Raw genomic sequence first — 15,814 nt, forward strand, 5'->3', positions numbered from 1 at the left:
ATAACACTGATCAGAGATTTCTGACATGGGGAAGAAATAACACTCAAATGCTAATGCAGCTGAATGGTACATGGAACAGGCTGGACTATAATGGCTCTAGTAACATAATTATTTATTATGAGTAGCAAAATTAGCTAATAGTATTAACATAATGTTGTTATAATCCTTTCTTGCAGTAAGAAATGGAAATCTAAAATGCCACAATTATGAAGCTAAAAAAAAGTTTCCCAAAGACAGCAGCCTGCTGCAGGAAATATTATATTAAAAGAAAGATGAAACAAACATCACATTCATAACATAGCATTTTCCTGCTAACAAAACCAGAAAAGAACACTTCATACTGTACTGCTCAAAGCTAGAAAGAAAAAGAAAATGATTGAAGAGGTAAGTGCATTCTTAGTGCTCCATGTTTATTCAACAGAAATGTAACTCAGGGTCATCCTGCCAAAGAAAAATTAAATAAATGTTCTAGTAATTTCTTTGTGGTTTTTTGTTTGCTTGTTTTTACAAGGGGCTGCTAATAAAACATCATATTTCTCTATTTCGTTCTCTCTTTCTCTCTCTTTATAGATATGTATGTGCATATATATATATATATATATATATATATATATATATATATATGCATATGTGCCTTTTGGAAGATGCTTTAAAATGTGAAGGTAATTTGCCTTGCATCAGATATTTTTGTTTAGCATACAACAAATCTTTATGACACAGCAAATTTGATGAACTATTACTTGTTTCCAATGCTATTGAAGCAAGCCTAAGCCTCCCAAAGATTCCTCTGCACCACATTATTCTTTCCCAGATTCATCACAGTCAGGAATATCAGCCCTGTGTTATAAATTCCAGAACCAAGAGACATGGCAAGAGCTATTACTGTTTTCACAGGTAATTATCTAAGTACCAACACCAGAATGTTAAGAATGTTATTTCCTCCTGCTAGTGATCTGGAAAAGTTAATTCCACTTGGCAGTTTGTTTTAATGTGTGTGCTAATTATGAAAATGAGCTGTTAAAAAAGCTACAAAAGGTGAACCAATGAAAACCTTATACTTGAGGGCATGCAATCTCACGTTCCACTACTTTGAATCTACAAAAAAAAAAAAAAGCAAAGTTATTCTTGTATCTTAAAATAATGAATCCCTCAAATTCATTGTACATTCATACATTTCTTGGAAAAAACAGAGGTGAAGCCATGACTCTAAACATGTTTTTCTTTGGTAAGGAAGTACTCTGGGAAGGATATGTGTGGAACTTTGCTTTTCTCCTCAGTGAAACAGTGTCTGTGTGGACACTGGTTACTGCTAATATAAACTATGTATTTTACAGTAGCTGCCTCACAGCAAGAGAATTGAGATTCTTTTTCTCCCTATCAAATATATAAACTTAATGAGTAAGCTTTTTAAAGACAATATCATCTTCCATTCAGCTTGCAGAAACCAAGCTACTTTGGTTGCTCTGTTTCACCTCAGTGCTCATGTGATGCTGCTTCAGCAACATTGGGAAATGAAAACAAACAACGTGTGAAAATGCCTGAAGGGAGTCACCATCTTTTACAAGAACAGGCTAAAGGCAGAGCTAGCAACACACAACCAGAAAATGTTTTTCTCCCCAAGTCAATTTTTTACCACTTCCATCAAAAAAAAAAAATAGACAATACAATCTATGCCTGATGCCATTTCAAGAAAGTACTTTGATAGAAATTGCTTTTAGTTCTGTCAATGTCAGTAGAAAATGCCAAAATGCCAAAATGCCAAAATACACATCACAGTTATGCATGACTGTGCTAACCAAAAAAACCCAGTAAGGGCCCAGCTGACTTACAAGAGTTGCATTGCTTCTGTAAAAAATGGAATTAATCCTTTGGGCTAGATGCCATCCTGTGTCATTGAAGCAAGCCTGGAGGTCAGCAGAAGCTACATGAATTTACAATGGCATGACTGAAAACAGAATCTTTCCTCTAGCACTTAAGTTTTATGCAGCATAAAATATGTATGAATGCTTGACAACTTTTCCTTTCATTATATACAAAAGTGACTTTCTCTTCTCTCTAAAATAACACTGTCAAACCAAAAGGGACTGCCAGAAACCTGTCACAGATAATAATCTATTTTCCAGGTTCCTGAATAGCAATGAAAAAGAAGATATTGAGTGTCAGTTCCCAGCACATAAATTAAAGTTCCGTGCCTGTAATTAGGTCATGTTTCCCCCTGAAAAAGAATTGTGTTTAATATTACAACAAATTTTAATTATTTTCTTGTAAGTAATAGGCTAGAGATGTTGTGGAACACCTAGTCGAGGGATAATGATAAATAAGATTAAAAATTAAAAATTTCAAAAAACTCAAATTACTTGCAAGGACATTTGCTCTTGAAAGACTATTACTACTGGTTTTATTCAAATTGCAAGTGCTGCAAATGCTGACTTTAAAAGTAAAGAAAATTCTCCTTTCTTTCCCTTGCATTTGGGTAAGATGAAAAGGTGAAAAGGGCACTGGCTGGCTTAATTTACATAGTTGATAGCTTCACACCACAGTGTTGTACACACTGCTTGAAGATTCTGTACCATTTTTTTGAAACACTGTTAGATAGTATATGTTCAAGACCTTTGATCTCCCAATCTGTCTGTAAATATTTTTGTAACTTTACAGAAACTGAATATCCTATGTTCTAACTGGAGACTGAAAATATTTTTCCTTCTCTCTTTTTTTTTAAATCACAACAATTGCTTTTCTCCATCAGCAAGTTTTTATGCCCACCACAGATTTTTCCAAAACAACAAACTTTGACTAAATGAGGTGATGATGGCAGACCATTTTTACAAATCTGAGAACTTTCCCTTTGTTTCTACATCTGTAAGCCACCTCCTATTCTTCACCCCCTCTGCTGTGGTTTCCTGCTTCTGAAATGGGGCAGGATGTGTCTCTACCATCTTTGCAGCCAGGCCCAAGGGATGATCCATTTCTGACCCCACTATTCAGCATGTGGAGGTGTCTCTGGACCAGGATCCTCACCCTGGGGCTTCACCAGGGTGCCCAAACTGTGTAAACCCTGTGCACCACTGACAGCCCCTGCCTGTCATGTCATTGGCATTACATGGCCACAGCTACAGCAGCCTTGTCACAACAGCTTGGATCTCCCCCAGACCCTGCATGTCCTTCGTTGGGTCACAGACACCTTGGAATATTACGACTCTAAAAATGGGCATCTCTTCAAAAAGTGGTAAATAATAATAAGGTTACCTCATAGCCTGTGATTGCTTTTACGTTTTAAGCAATTACATCTGGAATTTGTGGTGTGTGCAGAAGGAGGAGGGGCAGTAGAGGTGGAAGAAAGGGGCATAAGAATCTGTAAGAGGACAAACTCTTGCAGAGATATGTTGGAGGGCAAGCCAGTCTGGCAGAGTAAGAACTGTTTTCTCTATACTGTCTGTTGTAATGGACTCCAGAACAGTCTAAGTACTGAACTATTCCTGGATCTCAGTGCTGATTGTGGAGAAACTATTGATCCTGCAGGAAAATGATATCCTAGAAATGATGCAGCCTGTGTCCAAGGGGACAGTTATAGCAACAGGACCTTGAGATGAAACAAGGAGCACCCTGGGTCTCCTGAATCCATTCAAATGGTTTTACTTTTTTTACCAAATAATGGTCTGTGAACTTCCTGCTCATTGTAGTTGGCAAATTAGCTGAATAAACTGTCTGACAAATGGCTATATGCACAATGGTACATATGCATATGTACAGTGACTGCAACTTCTACTATCGATTAAAAAGTGACTGCATTCCTTTTACCTTCTGCTACTCCACTTACTCACAGTCATTTACAGAACACCATAATTTCCAAATTAAACAGGCAGCAGCAGTATTTCTTTGAGTTATTAGAAATGGTTAATCACATGCTGGGTTATCACGAGATGTGCTTAGTCAACTACTTTCTCAAATAGAAGCAAAGTGAAAAACACACTTCAAATAGATTCTGTACTTTTTCTCACTCGTTTGCAGTAGAAATTAAATCTGGCACAAAGTAGACTAAAGAGCTAAGACAGCGCGGAGTCCAATCACATTTCTCCAGTAGTAATAACACCTACAGAAAAGTTTACAGGAACCCCTACACTCTGTTATTAACAGCAATCCATGTTTTTCCACAATTAGGAAGTTTAAATTGTGCTGGAAGATATTTGTGTCATTGCTGAAAAACCTGGCTAACCTTATTGTGTTGTTGCCATCATGTTGCCATCTTGGTGAACATAGGTGTGGGAATCCTGGAAATGGGCTTTCTCCAAGAACCACCTGTATGGAAGAAGTGGCAGAGATGGCAAACTAGCATGTTGGGGGAAAGAATATAATATTTTGGATATGCAGTATTTCTGATATTAGAAAATGTTCCTTTAATTTCCCTTTATAATATATGAATACGTGTGGTGTCCTGGGAATATTGTTGTTGGGTTGTACATAAACACAACAAATATAACTATAGCTCCACTCTCTATTGTATCCTTTTGATTATTTCATTATTCTAATCAAAAAGGAAAGTAATAATGGAAAAAAAAACAAACTCCCACATATTCACTTCAATCAGTAATATATGTAAATACTGGAAGAGTTTAAAATGTAAATTTAAGTAGATTTTATAATGTCTGTTCCAACAACCCTATCTTTCTGATCCAAGAGGTAATGCTGGTTTTAAATAAGCATCCTTGGCTTGGTAAACCAATTTTTAGAGACAAGTCTTTTCATGCTCTTTTGCATTCAACAAAAATATGCAAACAGAGAATCCACCAAAGTAAAAATCTATGTTCTTAAGGTAACTGCAAAATATTGGATACCTCTGTAGCATTCAGAACTAAGGGACTTATCTTCCATTCATCAAAGTCAAAACCAAAATTTTCTCAGACTTGACTAGAACCAGACTATAAATAGCTGATGCAGGTGTAGTAAGAAAAGGCAACAAGGAAAGCAACAAAAATTGAGCTGACTTCCTGTCAAACTTACTGAAGTAAAAAAAATTAGAAGGGAATGTTTCCAGCTAGTTCTGTTCAGATCTACTCACATAAAGTATGTTTCTTCTAGCAGCAAGTTAGGATTATCATTTAACCGCAGACTATCTCAGGGGTTTTGTCCTGAAAGAAATTCAGTGCAACACAATGAGTCTTCACATAATAGTTGTAAAAAGCCTTATCTCATCTTTCATGCCAAAATAGTGATCATCAAGGTCCCATCTAACTCTCTTCAACAGCCCAGAGGAAATAAGACCAAAACAAGTAAACTGGACTTGAGCCTCCTGTATAAATTGAGAAAGCTTATCAGGGACAACAGCCTGGTTTATTGATTCTTGGGTTCTTCCATCCTTGCAAAATGTCAGTGCAACCAATAGAGAGTTCTATTGTTCTCAGGGAAATATCTGAAAAAGGTACCATCTATGCTTTAGAATGCAGAGCTTGTGCATTTTAGGCAACTCTCCAGTGAAAATCAGTGACTGATGAAGCAGAATTCACAAACTGCTGAACTAAATTCATCAGTTTTTTAGACAAAGAAAGCCTGCAATCAGGAACTCTACTTCTTGATCTGATTGGTTTGAGTCTTCTATGGAGATGCTAAACCAGTCTACACTAAAAATGTGTCGTAAAAATAACTATAACTACTACAAGTATTCCCGTATCTCAGTTCTGTGAAATTCAGACTCACAAATGTCTATTCATGTAGCTGCTTCCACTGCTTAAGCCAAAAATATACAGAGAGAAACAGAGGGACAAACCTGGCTATCTGTGAACATTCTAAGTTTCTAATATTCAGACTTGTCTGATGCTAAGTCATCATTCTGTCTTTCATGGACAGAATTTCTGTCTCTCATCTTGATCATGCTGACAAGTTCCTCAGGGGTATCTGCCTCCACTTAATAACATTCAGTGTATAATCTACTACCAGTAATGTGAGAAAGACCTAGTGGGAAATTTTATCTTCCCACCAGAAGTGCACTTGTGCTTTGTGTGTACACATTCCCTATTTAAGCCTTCATTTAACCACCAAGGCAAAAATACTTCTTGATTCCCACATAAAGTGCCACAGGGAATTGTCACTGGAAGAGTACCACTTTAGATCTGTCAGAGAGAGACATTTTATTACCTGAAGAATGCTACCTTAACCCAAGGTCTAAAATATAAATGAACTGCAATTCAGATGACTTGAGACCTAGCAGAAAGACAGAAAGGTGGAAAGCTTCCCAGGGATTCCACAGGGAGAAGGCTGATTTATTTAATACAGATAAATATGACAAAAAGATATTCATATCCCAAGTTTTAATAAGTTTATGCTTGACAGGAAGAACAGAAGTCTAGAGCAGTAGCTAATATAATATGTTAACTAATAGAGTTGGTGGAGGAAAAAAGAAGCTTCAAGCAGATGAATTCAAGTGAAAGGCAGAAAATTTTGGACACTGAAAATTTTTCTGTTTCTTCTGGGCTGAAGGAGATTATGTCCTTTTTGCAATGACTTATCATCTGTACTGTAAAGTACAGTCCCAGAGATCTTCATAGACCATCTAATATTTAAGCAGAGCAGAGAATGCTTACATATGAAAGGTCAAAACAGCCTATGAAAAGATGGGTGAGAAAATAAACAGAGGATAAATCAAGATATTATTTTAGAATCTGCCATCATGAAAACCCTGCCTTTTCTCAAGAGGCAGAGAACATTCTATTCTATACTGAAACAGAGATTTGAGGTTTGCTTTAAAAATGCATTGCAAAGCCATTAGATGATGCCTCTGGAGTGCTGTTTTGAAGGTTACTATTGTTTCTTTGAACAAAGTAATACTCTCTGTGTTTTTTAATGTTACCCATTTTTTTCCCATGTTGAAAGCTTCAGAAAACTTTGGCTTCATTAGGAAGGAATTTGGGTTAAGTTGCTGAAGCAGGTAGATAAAACTAAGTGGAAGAAAAGGAGGTAACTGGGACACAGGCTGTGGCTTAACCTTGCACTGAACTGTATTTGCATATGGCTTTGGGAAAGTTCCATTAAAAGTTTTTATAGCCAGGAGACACTTGGGAGTATGACATTTTCCAGTTGCTTATTTTTCTGTACTCAAGAAAGAAGACATCAGCTTGTTGGAGCTTATAAATAAAAATAACTTCATCAACAACTTATTCTAATGGCAAGATTACAAATACTGAGTAGGCTCTTAGTATGTATTCAAACGAAATTACTTTTGAACTGCAGCAGAATATCAGGATTCTTTAATATGCAAAACTACAATGGAAATCTGCTTTCAAAATGTTCCAAAAACAAGATCACATCTTTCTTCCATCTTGTCAGCCTGGCATTACTTACATCAATCCCTGGTGTTAATTTCTAGAAAGTTTGCCTGAATATCACAATGACAAAACCAAGAATTTAGTCCAAAACTATACAGAGCAGTAAAGATAAATCTCTTGACTGTTTTCTGGGATTCTTTCCTATTAATAATCCCCATGCTGGGGCATACACAATTGTAAAGATATTAATCAAAGTTTACTTTGCAGACAAAAAGTCAATAGGATGTTTAACTCTTGATTTATACACAAGCTTTAAGTATTTCACCTGTGTAATTATGCACAGTCGGTAGCTTATTTCTTCTAATTAAATCTTTATTTCAGCTCTCAGTGGGCCTGATTTTCCTCTTACTAACAGCAAGTTTATTAATATAACTCTCATCAATCAAATGGTGGTAGCATTTTAATGAGATTAATGTAAGAAAAAAGCAAAATCAAAGTTATTGACTTTGCACAAGAGTTTTGCCAGTCTGTTCACAGCTAAGCAGTGCTTACTGGATGCTTAACAGAATGCTGGGCAAGACATGCATTTTTTACTATTTAGAAACCTGTTTTGAAAGTACAATTTGCAAGATGATGAAAAAAAGAAAATAATTTGCTCAGGAAGAAAATCAGGCAGTAAGTCTAACTACAAGGGCTAATCATCCTTGTCCTTCTCATATGTAATACAAACTGAAAGTTCATGTGCATCTGAATGTAAAAGACTCCGTTACACTCAGCATTTTGTTACGGGCATCAGAGTACACTTTACTAACACAGTAAAAGATTTATTACTGTTTTTTATCAGCTCTTTATTGCCTCTAGCATTTACCTCTCTGAAGCCCAGGACAGGTCATGGACTAATCATTCCATCACTCTTAAAAAACTTACAGACAGGTCAATTAAAACCTGAAATTCTGGTTTGCCAGGTCAACACAAAAGTCAGTTGCTTTTTAGGTGTAACACAAAGATCATACATACTATATACTGCAATATATACTACCATCCCCAATTGTTTTCAGTCCATGTAAAATAAATATGAAATGTTCATAACTGGATAGATTTAGTTATCCGATGTATAGAGTTGAGGTTATGGTTTGAAAGTGACTCAAGGTATGAAAGGAACAGCAAGGTAAACATATATATATATATATGTGTGTATATATATATATATATATATATATATTTATATATGGGTATATATATAACCTAACCAAAGAAGAAAATAAAATGTATTTTGCTAAAACCAGAAGTGATCTACAGAAAATTTTCTAGAAACTTCTGATGCAAATATAAACTGTGGTTTCTTTAAAAAACCAGTAACAACAGAATGAGAGAGGTAATTAAAGCATGACAGACAGTAGGAATGTCTCATACTAAAGATAAGTTTGAACCCCAAACAATGAGAAAAAAGCTTCAGGCACACAAGACCATTTTAATAATTATACCAACATTATTTTTCTTTTACATCTTCCAAGAATAAAGCAGCGGGATGACTTATCCTGCCAATAAAGATGAATAAAATTGATCAAGAGACAGAGAATTTAATGAAGAATTGAATACAGCGAAATCTCCTGCAGGTAGGACACACAGTTAAATAAACAAAGGAACAATTAAGTGCCTTTTTGAAGACCAAAGGATAACATGACATGAGACTCTAGCTGGGATCCGCTAACACCATGGAAAAATGATCCCTGACAAAAACTGAACAGACAGCAGGGAAGGAAGGGAGACAAAGAAAACTGCTAAGAACAGACTGCCCGATGGCAGCTCTCCATTTCTCTGATTTTAAATGCAAAGCAATGTCTGCTTTATGATTCCAATGAATTACCTACTATTATCGAAATGTTTTCCCACAGCATGCTATGTAACTTCTCATGATCACTGTATTTAAACAGAAGTTAAACATTTTGCATTACAGCTTTTTATTTGGTCATTTTAGAGTATTGTATCTCTTCATTCATTGCACTTCCGTGCATTATTTCATTTTTACTTTTGCAAAAAGTGTCATCAAACTATATAAAGTTGTAGCTGCCTTTCTCTCCTTAAACAAAATGCATACATGAATTAGGTATGAAAGTTCTGCCAAGCCAACAAGAAAACCTTTTTCTCCTACTCTCTGATCCCTCCTAGTCATCAAGAAGCACTTCATAAAGCAGTAGGCAGGTAAGGAGATTAGCAGTGCCCAGCTACCAGAGAGAAAAGTGGGAATTCAACTGCATTTGAAAAATTGGACTCTAGACTCTCCTGTTTATCTGAAATCTGTACCTGCTAAGTTAGAGCACCCTGAGTCAGTGCATACAACTTTAGGGTATTCAAGGGAAATTGTGACAATTAAACCAGACAAACCAGAACTCTGTTCCATATAAGCACCTTAACTGCCGAGCTGTGAAGGAACAAGACTCTGCCACGTGCACATCCACTGACAGCTCTCTCAGGTGAGTCCTACCAGCCAGTACAACTACTGCCACCATAACCAGCATTACACTGTGACCCAGAATGAAGTACTGATGTCCCCATGCCAACTCAAAAACTGACATTAAAGCTGCTAATGTAAGCAAGTTTGCAAATTATGAGAAGCATATAGAGGAAATACTAAGAGACTTTAATTTGCTAATACAGGCGACAGGCAGAAATAACAGCAGATATGAAACCCAAAACAGACATGCATCAAGGCTGCGGTTTTACTTAGTCTAATGTTTTGTGATAGCCAGACTGCATTCCTCCCAGCAGAGTCTATTAATACCCTATAGAATTATTCATACCCTACACATGCAGAAGGCTGCACACTTGACTATGGGAAATTCTCCTTTTTCAGCTGTTAAAAATAGCCAATGTAAAAAACCTTTTATCAATAGGACCACAAGGGTCAGAAATCTTTGTGCCAAAAGCAGATCATTTTGGCTTCTAGAAAACCCAGTAGGTTTATATCATGGCATTTGTTAATTCCCTGCACAAGAAGGGAAAAAGAAGTTTGCTGTGATATTTACTGCATCAACAGCATTCTTTCTGCAGCCTTACCTGGCAGATGTCATATTTTCCTTTTCTATGTTCACATACACAATTAATTTCTCAGGCACTGAAATGCCTGTTGCCACAAAATAACAATAAGGCATTGAAATGAATCTAAGGTTTGCAGGATAGCTATGCAGATCTAAAAATTTCATACAAATAATTATGGTATGGATGGATTTATTTTTATGAGATTCCCTAGTTATTGGAAAATATTAGGAACAGCCTAATTATTTTACTACACCTAGAAAGGGAGTACACACCCATTTTGAAACCAAATATTTTCACAGAGCAAACTGTAAGACAGAAGGAAGGAAGAAAAAAGAAAAAAATGCTGCCTCATGAATAAGGGGTGATTTCTTGACAGAATAAGATCATTAATTTTTTTTTTTTTAATCCAATAACTATTTCAACATTCTTGTACTTCTTACTCAATGAAACAGTAAAGGATTTAACATATTGCAATATAAATTTTAAATTTTGTAAAAAAATTGTCCTAGTCTTTAGGTACATAATGATTTTAAACAACACAAACCAAAATCATATCAAATTTAAAAAAACACTAAACACACTTACCTGATGAGATGTCTATCCGGTTCTTCTTCACTTGGGAGACATTGATATGCACACTTACTTTGCCCTCATTTATGTCAATCTCAACGTTCCCCAGGTCATCTGAGAAGTGGCTGAAAAGAAGAAGTCCATTTGGGTTCCAGGTCCGGAAGAGGAAACTGACTGAAAACACATCTTGGCTTGGACGACCAGGAACCTCAAGGTAACTGGTGGCATTGAAAAAGACAGGCACTGTGTGTGGCTCCACACAAGAGAAACTTAAATTTCCCTAAGTAAAACACAAAAAAAAGAAAAAAAAAGAAAAAAAGAAAAATGGTAAGATTTCACTAAATTCATAGCTACCTCTAGAAAAGTGTTCTAGATTTCATTCAACCTAGAGACTTCTGTGATCTATGCACACATTAATGGCACTAAGGATGTGCCATTAATGTTATCTTTATTGTTGCTACTATAATAGTTGCTGATTTTTCTGTTTTATTTTTTTTTCTAGCAGTGGCCCCATTATATTTTGTACTGTACAGTACAATCACAAAAAACCAGGCAGCTGGCCCTGAAGAGTTGTAGTCTCTCAAGCTTAGATGAAAGCATTATTATTTCAAGTTAACAGATAAAGAAATTAATCACAGATAAACTTGGGCTTGTCTGTAGTCCCCATAGAAACCTATAACAGAACAGCATAAAAAATGAGTGCAGATTTCTAAATACCCTGATGTCAGTGTGTCAATCAATACAATACAAGATGTTCCAAAATAATGATATATAATACCTGAGCAGTCAACCCCTCTGTTATGCTTTCAACTACATGATACTATATATGCTAATATTTCAATTCATGACACAGAAGGATTTGGAGTAGCTGATCATGAACAACACCAATATTTTTGGATAGTAAATAATTTTCACTGTAAAGGAAACTGCAGTTTCTACTCTGTAAAATATTATTCTTCAGGAAATTGAAAAAAGATCCAGTCAACTGTTGATCTACAAGCTTTAAAATGTATCTGTAAAAAAGACCAGAATTAGAGACACAAATTTTTCTCTCTGGTTCTCATGCACTTTCTCACAACAAAAGACCAAATTGGTAGGATATTACCATTTGGTAATATTTGTAGGGTATTACATTTTTCCTTAAAAATCATACTTTGTAATGATCTCAGTCCAGAATTAATTTATTACTGCATAAATGGAAATACAACAGGAAAAATTCCTCTGCTGAAGTATTCCTACAATATGTGGCAAAGTGGATAAAGTCCTATGGTTAGACTTTCTCATGCACTGTTGCAGGTGAAAATTATGTGGCAATTTTTTTCTATTTGTGAAGAAATCATTTTCTCTCATCCTATACAGAAACTGTTACTAATATAAAGACAGCAATTCCTCTGATATTTATTTTTACATTTAAAATTAAAATAAGACTTTAAAAACATTTTTGGAGGTATACAGGTGTTTAGAGATGTGGTCTACCTAAGCAGTGCTCAGAATCCCAGTAGAAGTCAGTCATCATGTTTTTTGCATAATTATTTTTAAATTCTATATTACTGACTTCCTGATCTAGACTTTTATGTAATATTTTTGTATTCATAGTGCATGAATGCATCTGACATTTCATTTTGAGGGAAAGTAGAGTATTTGGAAGCAAGATAGGAACTTTGTGTCTGAAAATGTGTGTCAGGAAAGACCTAAGTAAATTTTTTTTAAGAAGTAATTATATTCAGTTGGAGATGATGGATGACATCAATAAGTGAGTTTTAGCACTCATTTTCCAATGTCCAAACCCATCACTTTTTAAAAGAACATCACATCAGAGAACAGTTATGTGTATAATAGCAAGATACAACTGGTCTGGCAGACTCAGCTTCCGGTAATGGATTTCCATGTAAAAAAAACCCAAATGAATAAAAATATTTTCTTGATCACTAGGATAAATACTTTGATTATTTTGTGTAGAAACTTCTTTTTTTTTTTCCTGCAGAACAGCAGGAATTGTACAGAGTCTACCTCTAAAGGCCAGTAGAATTAGTAGTAACTATACTATCAAGTTGGCAGCCTCCATGATCAATTAAGGAACATTGATATTTCCAGTAATGTGGGATTAGAGATTAATTTAAAGTGATCTCCTAGATTTGTTCTTAAATTTTATGATAAAATCTCAGCATTACAAGTCACATTCTTTTCCTGTGCCCAATTCCCATGGATTAAAAAAAAAAAAAAAATCCAGGGAACTAGGAAAAAACTAGCTGACACAACTAAAGATAACTTTTAGATAACTATGTGATAAGAGAAATTACAGCTACTTTATGAGTAAAGAGTAAAGATTTCCCTGCTAAGCTGCTTGTCAATTCTGGGATGGTTTTTTGTGGTTTTGCTTTGCTTTTTGTTTTGTTTACTTTGGGCTGGTGAGGTTTAAAAGTTGCCTGGAGATTTTTAATTTTACACTTTTAACCAGCAAGACATGAAATCAAAATAGTTAACTCATTTGTTTGAGTAGTTACAATTTAAACCTTTGCAAATTTGTTACAGAATACTTTTGCTTAAACCACAAATTTTACATACAGTAAAAAAAAAGGTGGAGAGTGTCTGAAATACTCTCTGTAAGCCTTGGCTGTCATTCTCAGTGTAATTGTCACTTTGTGCATAGACACAACTTCTCTTACAGAGTTGAGGCAGTCCTGCATAAACACAGAAGGCTACATCATGTTTTGAGAGACATCTCATGGTTCAGTCGCAGATCTAAATTAAGACGTGCTCAGACAGCATTCTGTTAGACTTTTTAAGAGTTCCTTTTGATGCCTTGTAACCAAGAGGAACTAACAATTTCCTTGTTACAAGAAGGCTTTTATATCCAATTGACACTCTCCTGTCATCCTGATGTTTTGGATACTTGCATGCATAACACCTATTAATGTTAATGGCACAGAATGCATTAAAATCCTTTTTCACATCAATGAATGCATTTCCCATGAAAAGCCTAGCTGCATTAAACATTTCTTGAGAAAGCAACACATAATTCTAAATTCCCTGCTAGTTAGCATTTTCCCTACTGAGCTATGTAGATTAATATGAACTGGATTATTGATCCCTTCTAGGACTCTAGTTCACAAAATGACTCCTCTTTTAAGTACAGCCCATCTTATATAGATTGCTCACTTAGTTCTAGGTCAAGGTTTCAAGTTAATCTGCAGCTTGTCTCTGTAATAGCCTCTTCATTTTTCAAAGAGAATGAGTTCATTTTCTGTAGATTCAGAGTGACTTGCTGAATAGTTTTCTGGGCAATGACATCTGGAAGTCAAATATATACTGTGCATTTATATTGAAGCTCTTGGTCTTATTAGAGACTTTTTCATACTACGTTGGCAGGGAAAAGGTAAAAACAACTTAATTTGTGCAGCTTGATCTGTGCACTGTGATCTTTCATCTATATGGCAAATTACATTCATGTTTGCTTATAAATCAATTTTGCCTATCCACATTGAAATATAATCCCTTGTGTAAAATACTACAGTAAATACCTTTCCCAAATAAAAGACCTACTAGCTGAATAGGAAGCTCCCAGAAGACAGGTAATAAGTTTATTAAGACTATACTAACTGCTAAATCAGGATGGATCATATAGTATGGGCAATGCACTATGCACTAATGCCACTTAAAATATCACAAAATAATCAAAATAACTTTTCCTCTTTACCTTCTGAATCTAAATCAAATATGTTACTAAAGTCAGCATTGGACTTTATTTCATTTTAAAATACTTCTAATTTGTCTTTTTATCCTTACTCTTCAACAAAGCAAAAAGGGCTTGGTGGTGCTTTTCTGTTCATAAAATGTATGTATATAAGATACTTTTTTAAAAAAAATTAATTTTGTTCAGAAAAAAATCAAGATCATCATCTTTTTATCATCTCTGATTTTCTGGGCCTTCTCATTTTTTATAATCAGTGTGTCAAGTCCCTTTCAATGTGTGACTTCTGAAATTCAACTGCCTTCATCTAGGAATATTATTTTATTTTTTTCACACCCCTTTAAAATCCTTCTTTTATCCTGAAGTTATCCTTTCTTTGTAATACTTCTCATGACCAGACTGATTACTTTGCTTGTATTCAGTCACATTATATTGTGTCATGCCTTTTAAGGGGAAGGTGTGTCTTTGTACAGAATCTCCTACAATGGAGCTTTGATCCCTGTTGGATTGCTTGGATCCCTGTTGGAGTGCCATCATCATAAACACGCTTAACAACAGCAATAAGTTCAAGAAAGTCTATTTCTCTTGCTTAATCAGGCTAAAAACTCGGAGAAAAATGTTTTTGTAAAAAACATAAAAATCCATGTTGATTTAGTTAGAATAAAATTGATTTTGCCTTTGAAGAGCTGTAGCAATTTAAGTATTTCTACTGAAAACAAAGGTCGCTTCTATTTTTCTAGTCATTCTCAGAATTGGAAATCAACAGAAGCATCAAATTAAACTGGCATATCACCTCTTGATGTGGCACTAATACTGCCAGAGCTGCTTGTGTGGATTTTATTTTCATGTTATGGGTAACAGAATTTTAAAAGTAAAGAACTGAACAAAGAGAGAAACAATCCAAAATATGATTTTTCAGAGACTTGACATGTCTCCTAGCTATGCCACACTTTTGAGATGCTAGGACTTTGAAGGACAGGATTTGCACTATAGGAGCTTCTGAAGCAACATTTCTGTTCAGAAAGAGGATTTAAGAATATGTCCTACTAACTTGCAGTGGACTTGATTGAGCAAAATGGAAAGATTGCTCCTGCATAAAGATTCTTTTTAAATTCAGGCATTAATCTTTCAAAATCATGCTTACATTAAAGCTGAAAATGCCCTGCAGAAAAGAAATCTCTTGTAATTATGAAAAAAATAAAAAAAGGTTAAAGTTTTAGGAGTTCATTAGATAAGTTGAAAAATTTTAAAACTGGAA

General features: G+C 35.1%; 1 protein-coding gene across 1 annotated transcript in view; it reads right to left on the reverse strand.

The window, feature by feature from the left end:
* Nucleotides 1-15,814, reverse strand: part of CNTNAP2 (contactin associated protein 2) — a 1,022,680-nt gene that overhangs the window by 506,290 nt on the left and 500,576 nt on the right. Inside the window, exon 8 of the mRNA XM_005485915.4 lies at nucleotides 10,881-11,145. Coding sequence (XP_005485972.2) covers nucleotides 10,881-11,145 — 265 coding nt within the window. The remainder of the gene's footprint in view (nucleotides 1-10,880; nucleotides 11,146-15,814) is intronic.

This window comes from Zonotrichia albicollis, chromosome 1 (assembly GCF_047830755.1).
Source record: "Zonotrichia albicollis isolate bZonAlb1 chromosome 1, bZonAlb1.hap1, whole genome shotgun sequence".
Lineage (NCBI taxonomy): Eukaryota > Metazoa > Chordata > Aves > Passeriformes > Passerellidae > Zonotrichia > Zonotrichia albicollis.